Source organism: Oncorhynchus masou, unplaced genomic scaffold (assembly GCF_036934945.1).
Source record: "Oncorhynchus masou masou isolate Uvic2021 unplaced genomic scaffold, UVic_Omas_1.1 unplaced_scaffold_1106, whole genome shotgun sequence".
Classification (NCBI taxonomy): Eukaryota; Metazoa; Chordata; class Actinopteri; order Salmoniformes; family Salmonidae; genus Oncorhynchus; species Oncorhynchus masou.
In genome coordinates this window covers 155,001-179,872 of record NW_027000784.1, presented here as the reverse complement: position 1 = coordinate 179,872, position 24,872 = coordinate 155,001, and the positions used below count along the sequence as shown (strand labels likewise).

The 24,872-nt window shown below is 51.6% G+C and overlaps 1 protein-coding gene across 1 annotated transcript in view; it reads left to right on the top strand.

Moving 5' to 3' along the window:
- LOC135529152 (carboxypeptidase M-like) overlaps window positions 1-24,872 on the top strand; it is a 102,904-nt gene that overhangs the window by 34,638 nt on the left and 43,394 nt on the right. Inside the window, exon 4 of the mRNA XM_064958026.1 lies at window positions 10,795-10,964. Coding sequence (XP_064814098.1) covers window positions 10,795-10,964 — 170 coding nt within the window. The remainder of the gene's footprint in view (window positions 1-10,794; window positions 10,965-24,872) is intronic.

The window sequence follows — 24,872 nt, the reverse complement described above, 5'->3', positions numbered from 1 at the left end:
CATTACTCCTCCTATCAGACAGGGCCAGCGTTACTCCTATCAGACAGGGCCAGCGTTACTCCTCCTATCAGACAGGGCCAGCGTTACTCCTCCTATCAGACAGGGCCAGCGTTACTCCTCCTATCAGACAGGGCCAGCGTTACTCCTCCTATCAGACAGGGCCAGCGTTACTCCTCCTATCAGACAGGGCCAGCATTACTCCTCCTATCAGACAGGGCCAGCGTTACTCCTCCTATCAGACAGGGCCAGCGTTACTCCTCCTATCAGACAGGGCCAGCGTTACTCCTCCTATCAGACAGGGCCAGCGTTACTCCTCCTATCAGACAGGGCCAGCGTTACTCCTATCAGACAGGGCCAGCGTTACTCCTCCTATCAGGCAGGGCCAGCGTTACTACTCCTATCAGACAGGGCCAGCGTTACTCCTCCTATCAGACAGGGCCAGCGTTACTCCTATCAGACAGGGCCAGCGTTACTCCTCCTATCAGACAGGGCCAGCGTTACTCCTCCTATCAGACAGGGCCAGCGTTACTCCTCCTATCAGACAGGGCCAGCGTTACTCCTCCTATCAGACAGGGCCAGCATTACTCCTATCAGTTACTCCTCCTATCAGACAGGGCCAGCGTTACTCCTCCTATCAGACAGGGCCAGCGTTACTCCTCCTATCAGACAGGGCCAGCGTTACTCCTCCTATCAGACAGGGCCAGCATTACTCCTCCTATCAGACAGGGCCAGCGTTACTCCTCCTATCAGACAGGGCCAGCGTTACTCCTCCTATCAGACAGGGCCAGCGTTACTCCTCCTATCAGACAGGGCCAGCATTACTCCTCCTATCAGACAGGGCCAGCGTTACTCCTCCTATCAGACAGGGCCAGCGTTACTCCTCCTATCAGACAGGGCCAGCGTTACTCCTCCTATCAGACAGGGCCAGCGTTACTCCTCCTATCAGACAGGGCCAGCATTACTCCTCCTATCAGACAGGGCCAGCATTACTCCTCCTATCAGACAGGGCCAGCGTTACTCCTCCTATCAGACAGGGCCAGCATTACTCCTCCTATCAGACGGGGCCAGCGTTACTCCTATCAGACAGGGCCAGCGTTACTCCTCCTATCAGACAGGGCCAGCGTTACTCCTCCTATCAGACAGGGCCAGCGTTACTCCTCCTATCAGACGGGGCCAGCGTTACTCCTATCAGACAGGGCCAGCGCTACTCCTCCTATCAGACAGGGCCAGCGTTACTCCTCCTATCAGACAGGGCCAGCGTTACTCCTCCTATCAGACGGGGCCAGCGTTACTCCTCCTATCAGACAGGGCCAGCGTTACTCCTCCTATCAGACAGGGCCAGCGTTACTCCTCCTATCAGACGGGGCCAGCGTTACTCCTATCAGACAGGGCCAGCGCTACTCCTCCTATCAGACAGGGCCAGCGTTACTCCTCCTATCAGACAGGGCCAGCATTACTCCTATCAGACAGGGCCAGCATTACTCCTCCTATCAGACGGGGCCAGCGTTACTCCTCCTATCAGACAGGGCCAGCGTTACTCCTATCAGACAGGGCCAGCATTACTCCTCCTATCAGACGGGGCCAGCGTTACTCCTCCTATCAGACAGGGCCAGCGTTACTCCTCCTATCAGACGGGCCAGCATTACTCCTCCTATCAGACGGGGCCAGCGTTACTCCTCCTATCAGACAGGGCCAGCATTACTCCTCCTATCAGACAGGGCCAGCATTACTCCTCCTATCAGACGGGGCCAGCGTTACTCCTCCTATCAGACAGGGCCAGCGTTACTCCTCCTATCAGACAGGGCCAGCATTACTCCTCCTATCAGACAGGGCCAGCATTACTCCTCCTATCAGACAGGGCCAGCGTTACTCCTCCTATCAGACAGGGCCAGCGTTACTCCTCCTATCAGACAGGGCCAGCGTTACTCCTCCTATCAGACAGGGCCAGCGTTACTCCTCCTATCAGACAGGGCCAGCGTTACTCCTCCTATCAGACAGGGCCAGCGTTACTCCTCCTATCGGACAGGGCCAGCGTTACTCCTATCAGACAGGGCCAGCGTTACTCCTCCTATCAGACAGGGCCAGCGTTACTCCTCCTATCAGACAGGGCCAGCATTACTCCTCCTATCAGACAGGGCCAGCATTACTCCTCCTATCAGACAGGGCCAGCGTTACTCCTCCTATCAGACAGGGCCAGCATTACTCCTCCTATCAGACGGGGCCAGCATTACTCCTCCTATCAGACGGGGCCAGCGTTACTCCTCCTATCAGACAGGGCCAGCGTTACTCCTCCTATCAGACAGGGCCAGCGTTACTCCTCCTATCAGACAGGGCCAGCGTTACTCCTCCTATCAGACGGGGCCAGCGTTACTCCTATCAGACAGGGCCAGCGCTACTCCTCCTATCAGACAGGGCCAGCGTTACTCCTCCTATCAGACAGGGCCAGCGTTACTCCTCCTATCTGACAGGGCCAGCGTTACTCCTCCTATCAGACAGGGCCAGCGTTACTCCTCCTATCAGACAGGGCCAGCGTTACTCCTCCTATCAGACAGGGCCAGCGTTACTCCTCCTATCAGACAGGGCCAGCTTTACTCCTATCAGACGGGGCCAGCATTACTCCTATCAGACGGGGCCAGCATTACTCCTCCTATCAGACAGGGCCAGCGTTACTCCTCCTATCAGACAGGGCCAGCGTTACTCCTCCTATCAGACAGGGCCAGCGTTACTCCTCCCTATCAGACAGGGCCAGCATTACTCCTATCAGACGGGGCCAGCATTACTCCTATCAGACGGGGCCAGCATTACTCCTCCTATCAGACAGGGCCAGCGTTACTCCTCCTATCAGACAGGGCCAGCGTTACTCCTCCTATCAGACAGGGCCAGCGTTACTCCTCCTATCAGACAGGGCCAGCATTACTCCTATCAGACAGGGCCAGCATTACTCCTCCTATCAGACGGGGCCAGCGTTACTCCTCCTATCAGACAGGGCCAGCATTACTCCTCCTATCAGACGGGGCCAGCGTTACTCCTCCTATCAGACGGGGCCAGCGTTACTCCTCCCCCTATCAGACAGGGCCAGCGTTACTCCTCCTATCAGACAGGGCCAGCATTACTCCCTCCTATCAGACAGGGCCAGCGTTACTCCTCCTATCAGACGGGGCCAGCATTACTCCTCCTATCAGACGGGCCAGCATTACTCCTCCTATCAGACGGGGCCAGCGTTACTCCTCCTATCAGACAGGGCCAGCGTTACTCCTCCTATCAGACAGGGCCAGCATTACTCCTCCTATCAGACAGGGCCAGCGTTACTCCTCCTATCAGACAGGGCCAGCGTTACTCCTCCTATCAGACAGGGCCAGCGTTACTCCTCCTATCAGACAGGGCCAGCATTACTCCTCCTATCAGACGGGGCCAGCGTTACTCCTCCTATCAGACAGGGCCAGCGTTACTCCTCCTATCGGACAGGGCCAGCGTTGTTACTCCTATCAGACAGGGCCAGCGTTACTCCTCCTATCAGACAGGGCCAGCGTTACTCCTCCTATCGGACAGGGCCAGCGTTACTCCTCCTATCAGACAGGGCCAGCGTTAGCTGTCTCCTCCTATCAGACAGGGCCAGCATTACTCCTCCTATCAGACAGGGCCAGCGTTACTCCTCCTATCAGACAGGGCCAGCGTTACTCCTCCTATCAGACAGGGCCAGCGTTACTCCTCCTATCAGACAGGGCCAGCGTTACTCCTCCTATCGGACAGGGCCAGCGTTACTCCTATCAGACAGGGCCAGCGTTACTCCTCCTATCAGACAGGGCCAGCATTACTCCTATCAGACAGGGCCAGCATTACTCCTATCAGACAGGGCCAGCATTACTCCTATCAGACAGGGCCAGCATTACTCCTATCAGACAGGGCCAGCATTACTCCTATCAGACAGGGCCAGCGTTACTCCTCCTATCAGACAGGGCCAGCGCTACTCCTCCCCTATCAGACAGGGCCAGCGTTACTCCTCCTATCAGACAGGGCCAGCGTTACTCCTCCTATCAGACAGGGCCAGCATTACTCCTCCTATCAGACAGGGCCAGCGTTACTCCTCCTATCAGACGGGGCCAGCGTTACTCCTATCAGACAGGGCCAGCGCTACTCCTCCTATCAGACAGGGCCAGCGTTACTCCTCCTATCAGACAGGGCCAGCGTTACTCCTCCTATCAGACAGGGCCAGCGTTACTCCTCCTATCAGACAGGGCCAGCGTTACTCTCCTATCAGACAGGGCCAGCGTTACTCCTCCTATCAGACAGGGCCAGCGTTACTCCTATCAGACTGGGCCAGCGTTACTCCTCCTATCGGACGGGGCCAGCGTTACTCCTCCTATCGGACGGGGCCAGCGTTACTCCTCCTATCGGACGGGGCCAGCGTTACTCCTATCAGACAGGGCCAGCGTTACTCCTCCTATCGGACGGGGCCAGCGTTACTCCTCCTATCGGACGGGGCCAGCGTTACTCCTCCTATCGGACAGGGCCAGCGCTCTCCCCTCTCTGACTGGGCCAGCGCTACTCCCCCTGTCTGACTGGGCCAGCGCTACTCCCCTGTCTGACTGGGCCAGCGCTACTCCCCCTCTCTGACTGGGCCAGCCCTACTGCCCCTCTGTGACTGGGCCAGCGCTACTCCTCCTCTCTGACTGGGCCAGCGCTACTCCCCTCTCTGACTGGGCCAGCGCTACTCCCCCTCTCTGACTGGGCCAGCGCTACTCCCCTCTCTGACTGGGCCAGCGCTACTCCCCTCTCTGACTGGGCCAGCGCTACTCCCCTCTCTGACTGGGCCAGCGCTACTCCCCTCTCTGACTGGGCCAGCGCTACTGCCCCTCTCTGACTGGGCCAGCACTTGGGACTGAGGGACCTAAACCCCCTCCTCCATCCCCTCCAGGCTTCACTGTAACTAGACTTCCAAATCTCAGCGTAGATCAGTAGTCAGACAGTCCCCAGGAGCAGCCTTAAGGATCGTCACAAATAGCATCCTATCCACTATGTAGGGCACTACTGACCAGGACCCTGGGCTCTACTGTAAAGTAGTGCCCTGTATAGGGAATAGGATGTAATATTGCTGTAGCTCCTTCCTCTAAGCTGAATGGACATGGTTAAGAGATACCAGATGAGGTCTTTCCTCTCATTTCCCCCCAGCTGGGATGTAGCAGAGCGATGTCACGGCGATGTCACACTGCCTCTACTTCACCTGGGGGCACATAGGACATGTTCTGCTGCTCTGAGGGGTACACACACACACACACTCATTCATTTTTCTCTCTGACTATCCATTTTGAAGACTAGGCCTCAGGGCTAGCCGTGCTCCACTGTTGTAGCCTGAATAGAATGGAGCATTCTAGAATACCACAGTGCTCAGTGGACGGAGACACAATGGAACTACAATGTGCTGTTGCTTAGGGATGGAACCATATGAATTCCGTTAGCTCCCCTGATTCTAGTTCCGGAAGCTCTGGAGTTCTAGCCAGGGTTTTCTATTTGTGACAGTCATTACTAACGGGAGTTAACCATTCTGTGTGTTTGATCTTTGGACCAGTAGGTGATCTACGTTCCTTCTCCTCGGCAGATTGAGGAGAAATTAAATAAACTCATCGTGCTCCTTTCTTCACATGTTATTCAGCCTCTTCAAAACAGGTGACACTGCCCCCAAAACTGACATGTTTGGCACAGAATCATTGGACTTATAGACTCATTTGAATATAGAGATGGGACTTGGCGAACGAAACCCTCTAAAACGATGATGACTCCTCTTCAATCACACATACAGAGCTTCCCGTAATGGTGGTCCATCCACAATGTCTTAGCAAATCAAGAACAACTTGTACCGGGGCATTTTTAACCTTGGTCCAATGCTATTAACCTGGAACCAAACTCTTCACATCTCAGCTGTCTTCTAATGAGTTGTTTCTCTGTTTTGAAGTTTGTCCCATCTATCTTGAGGGCTTGAACAGTTCAAATATGTTGTCAGTGGTGTACTAGTCTGGTTAGTATGACTATAGTGGCGGTGTCAGGGGGGTTGACTGTGGTGTCGGGGGTCGACTGGCGTCGGGGGGTCGACTGCGGAGTCGGGGGGCGACTGCGGCGTCGGGGGGGCGACTGCGGCGTCGGGGGGGTCGACTGCGGCGTCGGGGGGTCGACTGCGACGTCGGGGGTCGACTGTGGTGTAGGGGGGTCGACTGCGGCGTCGGGGGTTGACTGGCGTCGGGGGGGTTGTCTGTGGTGTCGGGGTTGTCTGTGGTGTCGGGGGTCGACTGGCGTCGGGGTCGACTGCGGCGTCGGGGGCGTTGACTGCGGCGTCGGGGGGGTTGACTGCGGCGTCGGGGGGGGGTCGACTGCGGTGTCGGGGGGTCGACTGTGGCGTCTGGGGGTCGACTGGCGTCTGGGGGTCGACTGTGGCGTCGGGGGGGTTGACTGGCGTCTGGGGGTCGACTGTGGCGTCGGGGGGGTTGACTGGCGTCTGGGGGTCGACTGTGGCGTCGGGGGTTGACTGGCGTCTGGGGGTCGACTGCGGTGTCGGGGGGGTCGACTGTGGCGTCGGGGGTCGACTGCGGCGTCGGGGGTCGACTGCGGCGTAGGGGGGTCGACTGCGGCGTCCGGGGTCGACTGCGGCGTCGGGGGGGTCGACTGCGGCGTCGGGGGGTCGACTGTGGCGTCGGGGTCGACTGCGGCGTCGGGGGTCGACCATGTAGAGGATTAGTTTAGCTGGTTGGTTAACAGCAGGACCACTAACCGTGTAGAGGATTAGTTTAGCTGGTTGGTTAACAGCAGGACCACATTAACCATGTAGAGGATTAGTTGAGCTGGTTGGTTAACAGCAGGACCACATTAACCATGTAGAGGATTAGTTTAGCTGGTTGGTTAACAGCAGGACCACTAACCGTGTAGAGGATTAGTTTAGCTGGTTGGTTAACAGCAGGACCACATTAACTGTGTAGAGGATTAGTTTAGCACATTAACCATGTAGAGGATTAGTTTAGCTGGTTGGTTAACAGCAGGACCACTAACCGTGTAGAGGATTAGTTTAGCTGGTTGGTTAACAGCAGGACCACATTAACCATGTAGAGGATTAGTTTAGCTGGTTGGTTAACAGCAGGACCACATTAACCGTGTAGAGGATTAGTTTAGCTGGTTGGTTAATAGCAGGACCACATTAACCATGTAGAGGATTAGTTTAGCTGGTTGGTTAACAGCAGGACCACATTAACCATGTAGAGGATTAGTTTAGCTGGTTGGTTAACAGCAGGACCCCATTAACCATGTAGAGGATTAGTTTAGCTGGTTGGTTAACAGCAGGACCACTAACCGTGTAGAGGATTAGTTTAGCTGGTTGGTTAACAGCAGGACCACATTAACTGTGTAGAGGATTAGTTTAGCTGGTTGGTTAACAGCAGGACCCCATTAACCATGTAGAGTGTGGCGTCGGGGGGTCGACTGTGGCGTCGGGGGGGTCGACTGTGGCGTCGGGGGTCGACTGTGGCGTCGGGGGGTCGACTGTGGCGTCGGGGGGGCCGACTGTGGCGTCGGGGGGTCGACTGTGGCGTCGGGGGTCGACTGCGGCGTCGGGGGTCGACTGTGGCGTCGGGGGTCGACTGCGGCGTCGGGGCCGACTGCGGCGTCGGGGGTCGACTGCGGCGTCGGGGGTGACCATGTAGAGGATTAGTTTAGCTGGTTGGTTAACAGCAGGACCACTAACCGTGTAGAGGATTAGTTTAGCTGGTTGGTTAACAGCAGGACCACACTAACTGTGTAGAGGATTAGTTTAGCACATTAACCATGTAGAGGATTAGTTTAGCTGGTTGGTTAACAGCAGGACCACATTAACTGTGTAGAGGATTAGTTTAGCTGGTTGGTTAACAGCAGGACCACATTAACCTTGTAGAGGATTAGTTTAGCTGGTTGGTTAACAGCAGGACCACATTAACCATGTAGAGGATTAGTTTAGCTGGTTGGTTAACAGCAGGACCACTAACCGTGTAGAGGATTAGTTTAGCTGGTTGGTTAACAGCAGGACCACAACCGTGTAGAGGATTAGTTTAGCTGGTTGGTTAACAGCAGGACCACATTAACCGTGTAGAGGATTAGTTTAGCTGGTTGGTTAACAGCAGGACCACATTAACCATGTAGAGGATTAGTTTAGCTGGTTGGTTAACAGCAGGACCACATTAACTGTGTAGAGGATTAGTTTAGCTGGTTGGTTAGTAAGTAGCAGATCTTTTGAGAGGGCAGATTTGATCAATCTCAGACTAAATGGAAATACGTGCTGGTCTTAAGGTCAACGAGGATTTGTCATGCTAAGATCCAAGCCGAGGGACGGAGGGAGGGGTGGATGGTGGGAGGGAAGGATGGCGGGGTCTCAAGGGTTTTTAAGAGCCTACATTTCTCAGACAGTAGAATGTGGATTCACCAGTAGTGGGGGTCTCAGAGAGTAGAATGTGGATTCACCAGTAGTGAGGGGGTCTCAGAGTAGAATGTGGATTCACCAGTAGTGGGGGGTCTCAGACAGTAGAATGTGGGTTCACCAGTAGTGGGGGGTCTCAGACAGTAGAATGTGGATTCACCAGTAGTGGGGGTGGGGGGCAGGTCTCAGAGTAGAATGTGGGTTCACCAGTAGTGGTGGTAGGGGGGGGAATGTCTCAGACAGTAGAATGTGGGTTCACCAGTAGTGGGGGGGGGGGGGGGGAGGTCTCAGACAGTAGAATGTGGGTTCACCAGTAGTGGTGGGGGGGAGGTCTCAGACAGTAGAATGTGGGTTCACCAGTAGTGGTGGGGGGGGGGAGGTCTCAGAGAGTAGAATGTGGGTTCACCAGTAGTGGTGGGGGGGGAAGGTCTCAGAGTAGAATGTGGGTTCACCAGTAGTGGGGGGAGGTCTCAGACAGTAGAATGTGGGTTCACCAGTAGTGGTGGGCGGGTCTCAGACAGTAGAATGTGGGTTCACCAGTAGTGGTGGGGGGGGGTCTCAGACAGTAGAATGTGGGTTCACCAGTAGTGGTGGGGGGGTCTCAGACAGTAGAATGTGGGTTCACCAGTAGTGGTGGGGGGGGAGGTCTCAGACAGTAGAATGTGGGTTCACCAGTAGTGGGGGGAAGGGGTGGTCTCAGAGAGTAGAATGTGGGTTCACCAGTAGTGGTGGGGGGGGAGGAGGTCTCAGAGAGTAGAATGTGGGTTCACCAGTAGTGGGGGGAGAAGGTCTCAGACAGTAGAATGTGGGTTCACCAGTAGTGGTGGGGGGAGGTCTCAGACAGTAGAATGTGGGTTCACCAGTAGTGGGGGGAAGGGGAGGTCTCAGAGAGTAGAATGTGGGTTCACCAGTAGTGGGGGGGGTCTCAGACAGTCGAATGTGGGTTCACCAGTAGTGGTGGGGGGAGGTCTCGGAGTAGAATGTGGGTTCACCAGTAGTGGGGGGGGGGGGGTCTCAGACAGTAGAATGTGGGTTCACCAGTAGTGGTGGGGGGGGTCTCAGAGAGTAGAATGTGGGTTCACCAGTAGTGGGGGGGGAGGTCTCAGACAGTCGAATGTGGATTCACCAGTAGTGGTGGGGGGAAGGTCTCAGACAGTAGAATGTGGGTTCACCAGTAGTGGTGGGGGGAGGTCTCAGACAGTAGAATGTGGATTCACCAGTAGTGGGGGTCTCAGACAGTAGAATGTGGGTTCACCAGTAGTGGTGGGGGGAAGGTCTCAGACAGTAGAATGTGGATTCACCAGTAGTGGGGGGGGAGGTCTCAGAGAGTAGAATGTGGGTTCACCAGTAGTGGGGGGTCTCAGACAGTAGAATGTGGGTTCACCAGTAGTGGGGGGTCTCAGACAGTAGAATGTGGGTTCACCAGTAGTGGGGGTCTCAGACAGTAGAATGTGGATTCACCAGTAGTGGGGGGTCTCAGACAGTAGAATGTGGATTCACCAGTAGTGGGGGGTCTCAGACAGTAGAATGTGGGTTCACCAGTAGTGGTGGGGGGGGAGGTCTCAGACAGTAGAATGTGGATTCACCAGTAGTGGTGGGGGGTGGGGGGAAGGTCTCAGACAGTAGAATGTGGATTCACCAGTAGTGGTGGGGGGGGGGGGGGGGGGGAGGTCTCAGACAGTAGAATGTGGATTCACCAGTAGTGGTGGGGGGGGCGTAGGTCTCAGACAGTAGAATGTGGATTCACCAGTAGTGGTGGGGGGGGAAGGTCTCAGACAGTAGAATGTGGATTCACCAGTAGTGGGGGGAGTCTCAGACAGTAGAATGTGGGTTCACCAGTAGTGGGGGTCTCAGACAGTAGAATGTGGGTTCACCAGTATTTTGGGGGGTCTCAGACAGTAGAATGTGGATTCACCAGTAGTGGGGGGGTCTCAGACAGTAGAATGTGGATTCACCAGTAGTGGGGGTCTCAGACAGTAGAATGTGGATTCACCAGTAGTGGTGGGGGGGAATGTCTCAGACAGTAGAATGTGGATTCACCAGTAGTGGTGGGGGGGGGAAGGTCTCAGACAGTAGAATGTGGATTCACCAGTATTTATAATTATATGACAATATTTTAGGTTGACTATAATTCTATTATAGAATTTCCGATATCGCATGCCTTTTTATTTTCTTCCCGTATAAAATGTATTTATAATTATATGACAATATTTTAGGTTGACTATAATTCTATTATAGAATTTCCGACATCGCATGCCTTTTTATTTTCTTCCCGTTCTGGAACTTTGAGGGTTCATGACATGGCCTTCTACTAAGTCAATAGGATCTCTATGGTTGTAACTGTATCAATGCATCTCTTTTTTTAGGTGGTGGGCAGAGTTCTCCTGCTCCAGCTGATCGATCACCTGACCCGTGGTTACCTTAGCGACCCGCTGGTGACCCGCCTCCTGAACAGCACCCGCGTCCACATCCTGGTTTCCATGAACCCAGACGGCTTCGAGTCCTCCAGCAGAGACTGCATGTACTCCCAGGGGAGGTGAGATAGTGAGGGACAACGTGGGTTGTGTCTTCGTCACCATGGGATGGAGGGACATCATGGGTTGTCTCTTAGTCACCGTGGGATGGAGGGACATCGTGGGTTGTGTCTTCGTCACCATGGGATGGAGGGACATCGTGGGTTGTCTCTTCGTCACCATGGGATGGAGGGACATCGTGGGTTGTCTCTTAGTCACCGTGGGATGGAGGGACATCGTGGGTTGTCTTAGTCACCGTGGATGGAGGGACATCATGGGTTGTGTCTTAGTCACCGTGGATGGAGGGACATCGTGGGTTGTCTCTTAGTCACCGTGGATGGAGGGACATCGTGGGTTGTCTCTTAGTCACCGTGGATGGAGGGACATCGTGGGTTGTCTCTTAGTCACCGTGGATGGAGGGACATCGTGGGTTGTCTTAGTCACCGTGGATGGAGGGACATCGTGGGTTGTCTTAGTCACCGTGGGATGGAGGGACATCGTGGGTTGTCTTAGTCACCATGGATGGAGGGACATCGTGGGTTGTCTCTTAGTCACCGTGGATGGAGGGACATCGTGGGTTGTCTCTTAGTCACCGTGGATGGAGGGACATCGTGGGTTGTCTCTTAGTCACCGTGGGATGGAGGGACGTCGTGGGTTGTCTTAGTCACCGTGGGATGGAGGGACATCGTGGGTTGTCTCTTAGTCACCGTGGGATGGAGGGACATCGTGGGTTGTCTCTTAGTCACCGTGGGATGGAGGGACATCGTGGGTTGTCTTAGTCACCATGGGATGGAGGGACGTCATGGGTTGTCTCTTAGTCACCGTGGGATGGAGGGACATCGTGGGTTGTCTCTTAGTCACCGTGGGATGGAGGGACATCGTGGGTTGTCTTAGTCACCGTGGGATGGAGGGACATCGTAGGTTGTCTTAGTCACCGTGGATGGAGGGACGTCGTGGGTTGTCTTAGTCACCGTGGATGGAGGGACGTCGTGGGTTGTCTCTTAGTCACCGTGGGATGGAGGGACGTCGTGGGTTGTCTCTTCGTCACCCTGGGATGGAGGGACATCGTGGGTTGTCTCTTAGTCACCGTGGGATGGAGGGACATCGTGGGTTGTCTTAGTCACCGTGGGATGGAGGGACATCGTAGGTTGTCTTAGTCACCGTGGATGGAGGGACGTCGTGGGTTGTCTTAGTCACCGTGGATGGAGGGACGTCGTGGGTTGTCTTAGTCACCGTGGATGGAGGGACGTCGTGGGTTGTCTTAGTCACCGTGGGATGGAGGGACGTCGTAGGTTGTCTTAGTCACCGTGGATGGAGGGACGTCGTGGGTTGTCTTAGTCACCGTGGATGGAGGGACGTCGTGGGTTGTCTTAGTCACCGTGGATGGAGGGACGTCGTGGGTTGTCTTAGTCACCGTGGATGGAGGGACGTCGTGGGTTGTCTTAGTCACCGTGGTTGGAGGGACGTCGTGGGTTGTCTTAGTCACCGTGGATGGAGGGACGTCGTGGGTTGTCTTAGTCACCGTGGGATGGAGGGACGTCGTGGGTTGTCTTAGTCACCGTGGGATGGAGGGACGTCGTGGGTTGTCTTAGTCACCGTGGGATGGAGGGACATCGTGGGTTGTCTTAGTCACCGTGGGATGGAGGGACATCGTGGGTTGTCTTAGTCACCGTGGGATGGAGGGACATCGTGGGTTGTCTTAGTCACCGTGGGATGGAGGGACATCGTGGGTTGTCTTAGTCACCGTGGGATGGAGGGACAACGTGGGTTGTCTCTTAGTCACCGTGGGATGGAGGGACATCGTGGGTTGTCTTAGTCACCGTGGATGGAGGGACATCGTGGGTTGTCTTAGTCACCGTGGATGGAGGGACATCGTGGGTTGTCTTAGTCACCGTGGATGGAGGGACATCGTGGGTTGTCTTAGTCACCGTGGGTGGAGGGACGTCATGGGTTGTCTCTTAAAGTCAATAAGACCCATCTGTCCCTTCTGTCACTGTACGGTAACTTCAAAACCCACAGCCTTGGTCCAGTCTGACTTGGTGTTGTAGAGCTTTCCAATGTGTTTAGGTGTGTTTGAGTGAATACATCTGACCGTCCGACGATGTGGTGCCACTCATCCAGACAAAGTGCATCGGTGTCGGTTTCACAGTATCGTGTTGATCTCCTAGAGGGTCGGTCAGCATCTATAGCGCTGTCCATGGATTTAACAGTGGTTACATTTCTCCAGACCACAGCTGTTTACCTAAGCAAGTGGCGGGGTGGGTCGCTGGTGTTGTTTTTTTAAATCCCAGATTGCCCCTTTTAAATGTAGTTTCAGAGTTCTACTGTGTCTGGAGAGAGTTGTGGCAATGAGACTTTAGAGGATTATTGGATGGATGGATGGTGTCGCTGGGTGGATGGAGTGGCGGGATGGATGGATGGAGTGGCGGGATGGATGGATGGATGGAGTGGCTGGATGGATGGATGGAGTGGCTGGATGGATGGATGGATGGAGTGGCTGGATGGATGGATGGATGGAGTGGCGGATGGATGGATGGATGGAGTGGCGGGATGGATGGATGGATGGAGTGGCGGGATGGATGGATGGATGGAGTGGCGGGATGGATGGATGGATGGAGTGGCGGGATGGATGGAGTGGCGGGATGGATGGATGGATGGATGGATGGAGTGGCTGGATGGATGGATGGATGGATGGAGTGGCTGGATGGATGGATGGAGTGGCTGGATGGATGGATGGATGGAGTGGCGGGATGGATGGATGGATGGAGTGGCGGGATGGATGGATGGATGGAGTGGCGGGATGGATGGATGGATGGAGTGGCGGGATGGATGGATGGATGGAGTGGCGGGATGGATGGATGGATGGAGTGGCGGGATGGATGGATGGAGTGGCGGGATGGATGGATGGATGGAGTGGCGGGATGGATGGATGGAGTGGCGGGATGGATGGATGGATGGAGTGGCTGGAGTAGCTGGCTGGATGGATGGATGGATTGAGTGGCTGGATGGATGGATGGATGGAGTGGCTGGAGTAGCTGGCTGGATGGATGGATGGCTGGAGTAGCTGGCTGGATGGATGGATGGATGGAGTGGCTGGATGGATGGATGGATGGAGTGGCTGGATGGATGGATGGATGGTGTGGCGGGATGGATGGATGGATGGAGTGGCGGGATGGATGGATGGAGTGGCGGGATGGATGGATGGATGGAGTGGCGGGATGGATGGATGGATGGAGTGGCGGGATGGATGGATGGAGTGGCGGGATGGATGGATGGATGGATGGATGGAGTGGCGGGCTGGCTGGATGGATGGAGTGGCTGGAGTAGCTGGATGGATGGATGGATGGATGGATTGAGTGGCTGGAGTAGCTGGATGGATGGATGGATGGATGGATGGAGTGGCTGGAGTAGCTGGATGGATGGATGGATGGATGGATTGAGTGGCTGGCTGACTGGATGGATGGATGGAGTGGTTGGGACCCCAGTGAAAGTGTACAGCTAAGGCAGTGAAAGTGTACATCCCAAATGGCCCCTGGGTAAAAGTGGCCCGCTACATAGGGAATAGGGTTCCGTTGGCCCGCTACATAGGGAATAGGGTTCCGTTGGCCCCCTACATAGGGAATAGGGTTCCGTTGGCCCGCTACATAGGGAATAGGGTTCCGTTGGCCCGCTACATAGGGAATAGGGTTCCGTTGGCCCCCTACATAGGGAATAGGGTTCCGTTGGCCCCCTACATAGGGAATAGGGTTCCGTTGGCCCGCTACATAGGGAATAGGGTTCCGTTGGCCCGCTACATAGGGAATAGGGTTCCGTTGTCCCCTACATAGGGAATAGGGTTCCGTTGGCCCCCTACATAGGGAATAGGGTTCCGTTGGCCCCCTACATAGGGAATAGGGTTCCGTTGGCCCCCTACATAGGGAATAGGGTTCAGTTGGCCCGCTACATAGGGAATAGGGTTCCGTTGTCCCCCTACATAGGGAATAGGGTTCTGTTGGCCCCCTACATAGGGAATAGTGTTCCGTTGGCCCCCTACATAGGGAATAGGGTTCCGTTGGCCCCTACATAGGGAATAGGGTTCCGTTGGCCCCCTACATAGGGAATAGGGTTCCGTTGGCCCGCTACATAGGGAATAGGGTTCCGTTGGCCCCCTACATAGGGAATAGGGTTCCGTTGGCCCGCTACATAGGGAATAGGGTTCCGTTGGCCCCCTACATAGGGAATAGGGTTTCATTTGGAAGGGGGGCAGTGACAGTCACACCCATTAACAGATCCTGGAGTTTTATCTGAGATGTTTGTAGACACAACACCTCTACACCGCTCGCCCACAACACTCTGATGTGGGCGAGTGGCAGGAAGCCACGGCCTGAAAACACTCTCTCTCGCTCTGTCACTCTTCTCTCTGACACACACACACTCTCTTTCACTCACAAACACTTGAATTTACACACACACACACACATCCCATTTCCTGGCAGTGGATTCCCCCCGGATGGGACAGGACACACACACACCCAGCCCCAAACAGTGACACACTCACATCGACTCACACAGATGTTATTCCCATTCCCTGGATGGGACAGGACACACACAGATCCCATTCCCTGGCAGTGGATTCCTACCCCCCCCCCCTCGGACCCGGATGGGACAGGACACTGACACCCACACACTCTGACTCTGACACAGTCATCCCAGCCCCAAACAGTGGAAAAGAACTCTCACCTACTCGTTACCATAACAACTTTAAACAGGGAATGGTTAACCCACTGTTCCAGAGACGTCTCCCTTCCGGGGAAAATAATATTATTAAGCAACAATACAATAACGCATCAAGTTGGGTTTCCAAAGTTTTAGTGATTGGAGGAGATGACGGCAATGACTTCCTGGAACTAAATGACTTCCTGGAACTAAATGACTTCCTGGAACTAAATGACTTCCTGGAACTAAATGACTCGTCATGTTTTTGCTGTAATAGGGCTTAGATCAGTTTAACTGAAACCCCTGGCAATGAACACAACCTGTTTTGGTGGTAAATATCTGTCTGCACTGACCTGTTTGGTAGGTAAATATCTGTCTCCACTGACCTGTTTTGGTGATAAAGACCTGTCTCCACTGACCTGTTTTGGTGATAAATATCTGTCTCCACTGACCTGTTTGGTGATAAATATCTGTCTGCACCGGCCTTGTTTTGGTGGTAAATATCTGTCTGCACCGGCCTTGTTTTGGTGGTAAATATCTGTCTCCACTGACCTGTTTTGGTGATAAATATCTGTCTCCACTGACCTGTTTGGTGATAAATATCTGTCTGCACTGACCTGTTTGGTGGTAAATATCTGTCTGCACTGACCTGTTTGGTGGTAAATATCTGTCTGCACTGACCTGTTTGGTAGGTAAATATCTGTAAGCACTGACCTGTTTTGGTAGATCTGATGTGTCTGCCCTGAGCTGATTGGTGGATCTGATGTGTCTGCCCTGAGCTGATTGGTGGATCTGATGTGTCTGCCCTGAGCTGATTGGTGGATCTGATGTGTCTGCCCTGAGCTGATTGGTGGATCTGATGTGTCTGCCCTGAGCTGATTGGTGGATCTGATGTGTCTGCCCTGAGCTGATTGGTGGATCTGATGTGTCTGCCCTGAGCTGATTGGTGGATCTGATATGTCTGCCCTGAGCTGATTGGTGGATCTGATATGTCTGCCCTGAGCTGATTGGTGGATCTGATGTGTCTGCCCTGAGCTGATTGGTGGATCTGATATGTCTGCCCTGAGCTGATTGGTGGATCTGATATGTCTGCCCTGAGCTGATTGGTGGATCTGATGTGTCTGCCCTGAGCTGATTGGTGGATCTGATGTGTCTGCCCTGAGCTGATTGGTGGTTATTTAGAAGACCCAATAGAAGTGAACCATTTGTCCATTTCACTCTGCCTGTAACCCGGCACTTTGCTGTCCCTCGTGTTTACCGTAAATACAGAGGCAGGAACAAAGCCTCAACCACAATACTGACCCTTTAGTCTTTTATTTGACTGTCTGGAAACAGGACCACTTCCCGAAGTCTCCAATTAGTCAGAGATGGGCCTGGAAAGTTCTGGTTTAGGTCCAAAATTGCGCCCTATTCCCTATGGGCCCTGGTCAAAAGTAGTGCACTACATAGGGAATAGGGTGCCGTTTTTGGGACATAGGTCCGGTCTTGACTCCATCTCTGTAATTATCAGTGTTCAACTGGAGAGTCTTTGGAGCGCAGCCTCATAGGAGCAAATGGGAACATTTCTGAACTTCTCCTTTAGCCTACACACACACACACACACACACACACACACACACACACACACACACACACATACACATACACATACACACATATACACATATACACATATACACACACACACATATACACACACACACACACATACACACACACATACACACACACACATACACACACATACACAGGCTTCTTGATGATGTTGTGGTTCTTGGAAGTGGCAGGAAGTCCCTAGGAATAGATTGTGTTTCAAGAGACTACACACATACACACACTGGCACGCATATAGATCTAAGCAATAAGGCACGAAGGGGTGTGGTATGAAGCTGGTTGAGAGAATGCCAATCACCCTTTGTGATTGGAGGATAGCTATGAGGGTTATCGAATCAGGATCAATTCTTTTGATCTCCTCCAGCTCGTTAATGATATAATGTTCATATTTAAAGAGAGAATGTCTCGTGTCTTTGGTAAATGACAGGAATGGAATGTTAGTCTGGGTATCAGTCTTCAGCTATCACGTCCCCTCTTCCTCACTGATATCCTGGGCGCTGCTCGGGGCCTGGACGCTGCTCGGGGCCTGGACGCTGCTCGGGGCCTGGGCGCTGCTCGGGGCCTGGGCGCTGCTCGGGGCCTGGGCGCTGCTCGGGGCCTGGGCGCTGCTCGGGGCCTGGGCGCTGCTCGGGGCCTGGACGCTGCTCGGGGCCTGGGCTCTGCTCGGGGCCTGGGCGCTGCTCGGGGCCTGGTCGCTGCTCGGGGCCTGGGCGCTGCTCGGGGCCTGGGCGCTGCTCGGGGCCTGGGCGCTGCTCGGGGCCTGGGCGCTGCTCGGGGCCTGGGCGCTGCTCGCGCTGCTCGGGGCCTGGACGCTGCTCGGGGCCTGGACGCTGCTCGGGGCCTGGGCGCTGCTCGGGGCCTGGGCGCTGCTCGGGGCCTGGGCGCTGCTCGGGCCTGGGCGCTGCTCGGGGCCTGGGCGCTGCTCATTATGGTGTTCCTGGATGCTTCTTTACAACTGCTATTATTCAGCATTGAAGAAAAGTTATTAAAGTCTCCAACACTGCCTTCCAACGCTGCCACATCTGACGAGGGCAGTTTTATTTTACAACTAAAACAGATGTCTTTCCTTGGCCTTTTTAAGGCTTTTCATCTTTTGAAGCCAAAGTTTGTTATAGTCTCTAATTAACACTGCCGTCCAACTCGGACCCATCCCATCTCGTGCTCCAACTGGGCCACAGTGGGTTGAAACATCACACCTCAGACCAGATCAGACCAGACCAAGTCATCCATAAGTTGCCGTTCTGTTACGCAATAAATCTGGATCCAATATGTCTGTCTGTGGGTCAACAGAGTTATTTTTTCTACACACTGAGCTGCATTCCAAATGGCACCCTATTCCCTATATCGTGCACTACTTTTGATAGAGTGCCCTGGTTAAAAGTAGTGCACTACGTAGCAAAAGAGGCCAGTAGGGCTCTGGACAATAGTAGTGCACTACATAGCAAAAGAGGCCAGTAGGGCTCTGGACAATAGTAGTGCACTACATAGAAAAAGAGGCCAGTAGGGCTCTGGACAATAGTAGTGCACTACATAGAAAAAAGAGGCCAGTAGGGCTCTGGACAATAGTAGTGCACTACATAGCAAAAAGAGGCCAGTAGGTCTCTGGACAATAGTAGTGCACTACATAGCAAAAAGAGGCCAATAGGGCTCTGGACAATAGTAGTGCACTACATAGCAAAAAGAGGCCAGTAGGGCTCTGGACAATAGTAGTGCACTACATAGCAAAAAGAGGCCAGTAGGTCTCTGGACAATAGTAGTGCACTACATAGCAAAAAGAGGCCAGTAGGTCTCTGGACAATAGTAGTGCACTACATAGCAAAAAGAGGCCAGTAGGTCTCTGGACAATAGTAGTGCACTACATAGCAAAAAGAGGCCAGTAGGGCTCTGGACAATAGTAGTGCACTACATAGAAAAAAGAGGCCAGTAGGTCTCTGGACAATAGTAGTGCACTACATAGCAAAAAGAGGCCAGTAGGTCTCTGGACAATAGTAGTGCACTACATAGCAAAAAGAGGCCAGTAGGGCTCTGGACAATAGTAGTGCACTACATAGAAAAAAGAGGCCAGTAGGTCTCTGGACAATAGTAGTGCACTACATAGCAAAAAGAGACCAGTAGGGCTCTGGACAATAGTAGTGCACTACATAGCAAAAAGAGGCCAGTAGGTCTCTGGACAATAGTAGTGCACTACATAGAAAAAGAGGCCAGTAGGGCTCTGGACAATAGTAGTGCACTACATAGAAAAAAGAGGCCAGTAGGGCTCTGGACAATAGTAGTGCACTACATAGCAAAAAGAGGCCAGTAGGTCTCTGGACAATAGTAGTGCACTACATAGCAAAAAGAGGCCAATAGGGCTCTGGACAATAGTAGTGCACTACATAGCAAAAAGAGGCCAGTAGGGCTCTGGACAATAGTAGTGCACTACATAGCAAAAAGAGGCCAGTAGGTCTCTGGACAATAGTAGTGCACTACATAGCAAAAAGAGGCCAGTAGGTCTCTGGACAATAGTAGTGCACTACATAGCAAAAAGAGGCCAGTAGGTCTCTGGACAATAGTAGTGCACTACATAGCAAAAAGAGGCCAGTAGGGCTCTGGACAATAGTAGTGCACTACATAGAAAAAAGAGGCCAGTAGGTCTCTGGACAATAGTAGTGCACTACATAGCAAAAAGAGGCCAGTAGGTCTCTGGACAATAGTAGTGCACTACATAGCAAAAAGAGGCCAGTAGGGCTCTGGACAATAGTAGTGCACTACATAGAAAAAAGAGGCCAGTAGGTCTCTGGACAATAGTAGTGCACTACATAGCAAAAAGAGACCAGTAGGGCTCTGGACAATAGTAGTGCACTACATAGCAAAAAGAGGCCAATTGGACAAACAGGAGGTTACCTCCCTTCTAGTCTGTGGTATAGCTACAGGAGGTTACCTCCCTTCTAGTCTGTGGTATATCTACAGGAGGTTACCTCCCTTCTAGTCTGTGGTATAACTACAGGAGGTTACCTCCCTTCTAGTCTGTGGTATAGCTACAGGAGGTTACCTCCCTTCTAGTCTGTGGTATAGCTACAGGAGGTTACCTCCCTTCTAGTCTGTGGTATAGCTACAGGAGGTTACCTCCTTCTAGTCTGTGGTATAACTACAGGGGTTACCTCCCTTCTAGCCTGTGGTATAGCTACAGGAGGTTACCTCCCTTCTAGTCTGTGGTATAGCTACAGGAGGTTACCTCCCTTCTAGTCTGTGGTATAGCTACAGGAGGTTACCTCCCTTCTAGTCTGTGGTATAGCTACAGGAGGTTACCTCCCTTCTAGTCTGTGGTATAGCTACAGGGGGTTACCTCCCTTCTAGTCTGTGGTATAACTACAGGGGGTTACCTCCCTTCTAGTCTGTGGTATAGCTACAGGGGGTTACCTCCCTTCTAGTCTGTGGTATAGCTACAGGGGTTACCTCCCTTCTAGTCTGTGGTATAGCTACAGGGGGTTACCTCCCTTCTAGTCTGTGGTATAGCTACAGGGGTTACCTCCCTTCTAGTCTGGTATAACTACAGGGGTTACCTCCCTTCTAGTCTGTGGTATAGCTACAGGAGGTTACCTCCCTTCTAGTCTGTGGTATAGCTACAGGAGGTTACCTCCCTTCTAGTCTGTGGTATAGCTACAGGAGGTTACCTCCCTTCTAGTCTGTGGTATAACTATGGGAGGTTACCTCCCTTCTAGTCTGTGGTATAGCTGTTCTTTCTCTCTCGCTCTCTCTCTCTTGCTCTCTCGCTCTCTCTCTCTCGCTCTCTCTCTCTCAATGTGGCTTTATTGGCATGGGTAACATGTTTAACATTGGCAAAGCAAGTGAAAAGAATAAACAAAAGTGAAATAAACAGTAAAAAGTGAGCAGTAAACATTACTCTCACAAGTTCCATGTGTTGTAGCGCCGTGCAAATAGTTAAAGTACGAAACAGCACGTATGGGTTGTATTTACAATGGGGTTTTTGTTCTTCACTGGTTGCCCTTTTCGTGTGGCAACAGGTCATAAATATTGCTGCTGTGAGGGCACACTGTGGTATTTCACCCAGTAGATATGGGAGTCTATCAAAATGTTAGATTTGTTTTCAAATTCTTTGTGGGTCTGTGTAATCTGAGGGGAAATGTGTCTTTCAACACAAACTCACTTTGTTGACAACGACTCTGCTCTGCGACGCTCCAGAAGTATGACTTCTCTGACTTCTGCCCAGGCCGTATCAACGTAAATGTTGTACCACCAATGCAGACGTCGGGTTAACCACACAGCCCAGATGCACAGTACACTTCCTCTCCAGAATGCACTGCTCTCTCCTGCCAATTTGTACACATTCATTGTTTCATAACTTTATTGTGTGAACTGTTTGCGTTCTGATCTGTTAGTGTATATCGATTCCCCCATTTACATCACCAGTAGTATATGTACCATTCATTTATATCACTTCTAATCCTGTGTAAATGCATTGGAAATAATGATATTGAGTCTTCCCATTTTTATCATTGTCTGATTGGACAGATTGTTTGCAGAGCACACAACCTATGCTACACTTGTGTGAGAAGCAACTTTTGGTTTATTTCATACTTTTTTTAAACAGTTTTTTTTGTCATTGACAGGAGCCCTCCAAACAAAAAGACAATGTTGAGGAAGGACACACGCGTTGAAGTAGGCCTATAGGCTACCTGGCCTGATTTACACACAGAAGTAGGCCTATGGGCTACCTGGCCTGATTTACACATAGGAGTAGGCCTATAGGCTACCTGGCCTGATTTACACATAGAAGTAGACCTATGGGCTACCTGGCCTAATTTATACACAGAAGTAGGCCTATGGGCTACCTGGCCTGATTTACACATAGAAGTAGACCTATGGGCTACCTGGCCTGATTTACACATAGAAGTAGGCCTATGGGCTACCTGGCCTGATTTACACATAGAAGTAGGCCTATAGGCTACCTGGCCTGATTTACACATAGAAGTAGGCCTATAGGCTACCTGGCCTGATTTACACATAGAAGTAGACCTATGGGCTACCTGGCCTGATTTACACAGAAGTAGACCTATGGGCTACCTGGCCTGATTTACACATAGAAGTAGACCTATGGGCTACCTGGCCTGATTTACACATAGAAGTAGACCTATGGGCTACCTGGCCTGTGCGAAAATGTAGGCAAATAAATGTGCCCCTTTTGTGGATCTGATAGTTTTTCTGATTGTCTTAACACGCCACCACTAATGACCTGTGGCGCTTCTCAAAATAATGTTTTATTCACCTCCAAAGAGCAAGCAAATCGTCCATTTGAGAAGTACAATAGTTCCTAAAAACTAAACTCCTAAAAAAAATCAGTCCTTTCTGATTACTTCTTATCAGTGCTTGACTTGGACTGAAATAGGTTCCGGTATCTTATCAGTGCTTGACTTGGACTGAAATAGGTTCCGGTATCTTATCAGTGCTTGACTTGGACTGAAATAGGTTCCGGTATCTTATCAGTGCTTGACTTGGACTGAAATAGGTTCCGGTATCTTATCAGTGCTTGACTTGGACTGAAATAGGTTCCGGTATCTTATCAGTGCTTGACTTGGACTGAAATAGGTTCCGGTATCTTATCAGTGCTTGACTTGGACTGAAATAGGTTCCGGTATCTTATCAGTGCTTGACTTGGACTGAAATAGGTTCCGGTATCTTATCAGTGCTTGACTTGGACTGAAATAGGTTCCGGTATCTTATCAGTGCTTGACTTGGACTGAAATAGGTTCCGGTATCTTATCAGTGCTTGACTTGGACTGAAATAGGTTCCGGTATCTTATCAGTGCTTGACTTGGACTGAAATAGGTTCCGGTATCTTATCAGTGCTTGACTTGGACTGAAATAGGTTCCGGTATCTTATCAGTGCTTGACTTGGACTGAAATAGGTTCCGGTATCTTATCAGTGCTTGACTTGGACTGAAATAGGTTCCGGTATCTTATCAGTGCTTGACTTGGACTGAAATAGGTTCCGGTATCTTATCAGTGCTTGACTTGGACTGAAATAGGTTCCGGTATCTTATCAGTGCTTGACTTGGACTGAAATAGGTTCCGGTATCTTATCAGTGCTTGACTTGGACTGAAATAGGTTCCGGTATCTTATCAGTGCTTGACTTGGACTGAAATAGGTTCCGGTATCTTATCAGTGCTTGACTTGGACTGAAATAGGTTCCGGTACTCATTCTGGGTGTCGGAGCTCCTCAATACTTCTGATCTAATATTCTATAAGAAGAACCGGAGCTCAAGCAGTAGAACGTGTGAGATATCAGTACTCAGCTCCGGTGAGCTCCTGCCCAAGTCCAGCACTGCTTCTTATCCCTTGTGCGAATAGTCTACCGCTGTGTCTGTCCCGAGCTCACTGGTGAGGAAACTCTCTCTCTGAGGGACCAGAATATTTTACACAATGTTGCAAGTTCGCTAGTGCAAGCTTCTGGCCTGACCCAAGTTAATAGTTGATACAAGGTTTCAAGTTTGGCTACACGTGGCCTGTCTGCAACAATGGATTTTATAGGATATTTTCGAGCTGCGTACTGCAATGTTTTTATTTGTTGGCTTCGTGTAGACTATTTTGACATAGATGGCAATAGAAGTTACTTTTTAGGTTTTATAATTTTTATTAACTACACGACTACTATATATATATATTTTTAGAATTTTACCAGGTAAGTTGACTGAGAAGACATTCTCATTTGCAGCAACAACCTGGGGAATAGTTACAGGGGAGAGGAGGGAGATGAATGAGCCAATTGTAAACTGGGGATTATTAGGTGACCGTGATGGTTTGAGGGCCAGATTGGGAATTTAGTCAGGACACCGGGGTTAACACCCCTACTCTTACGATAAGTGCCATGGGATCTTTAATGACCTCAGAGAGTCAGGACACCCATTTAACATCCCATCCAAAAGACCGCACCCTGCACAGGGCAGTGCCATTATTTTAGACCAGAGGAAAGAGTGCCTCCTACTGGCCCTCCAACACCACTTCCAGCAGCATCTGGTCTCCCATCCAGGGACTGACCAGGACCAACCCTGCTTAGCTTCAGAATCAAGCCAGCAGTGGTATGCAGGATGGTATGCTGCTGGATCTAAATAATTTTGAGATTATTATCAATTAAACTGTTTCACGGAAATGTGAATATAAAAACCATAACTGGCACGTAGATGGGTAGAGATGGTAAGATATATTTAACCATAACTGGCACGTAGATGGGTAGAGATGGTAAGATATATTTAACCATAACTGGCACGTAGATGGGTAGAGATGGTAAGATATATTTAACCATAACTGGCACGTAGATGGGTAGAGATGGTAAGATATATTTAACCATAACTGGCACGTAGATGGGTAGAGATGGTAAGATATATTTAACCATAACTGGCACGTAGATGGGTAGAGATGGTAAGATATATTTAACCATAACTGGCACGTAGATGGGTAGAGATGGTAAGATATATTTAACCATAACTGGCACGTAGATGGGTAGAGATGGTAAGATATATTTAACCATAACTGGCACGTAGATTGGTAGAGATGGTAAGATATATTTAACCATAAAACCATAACTGGCACGTAGATGGGTAGAGATGGTAAGATATATTTAACC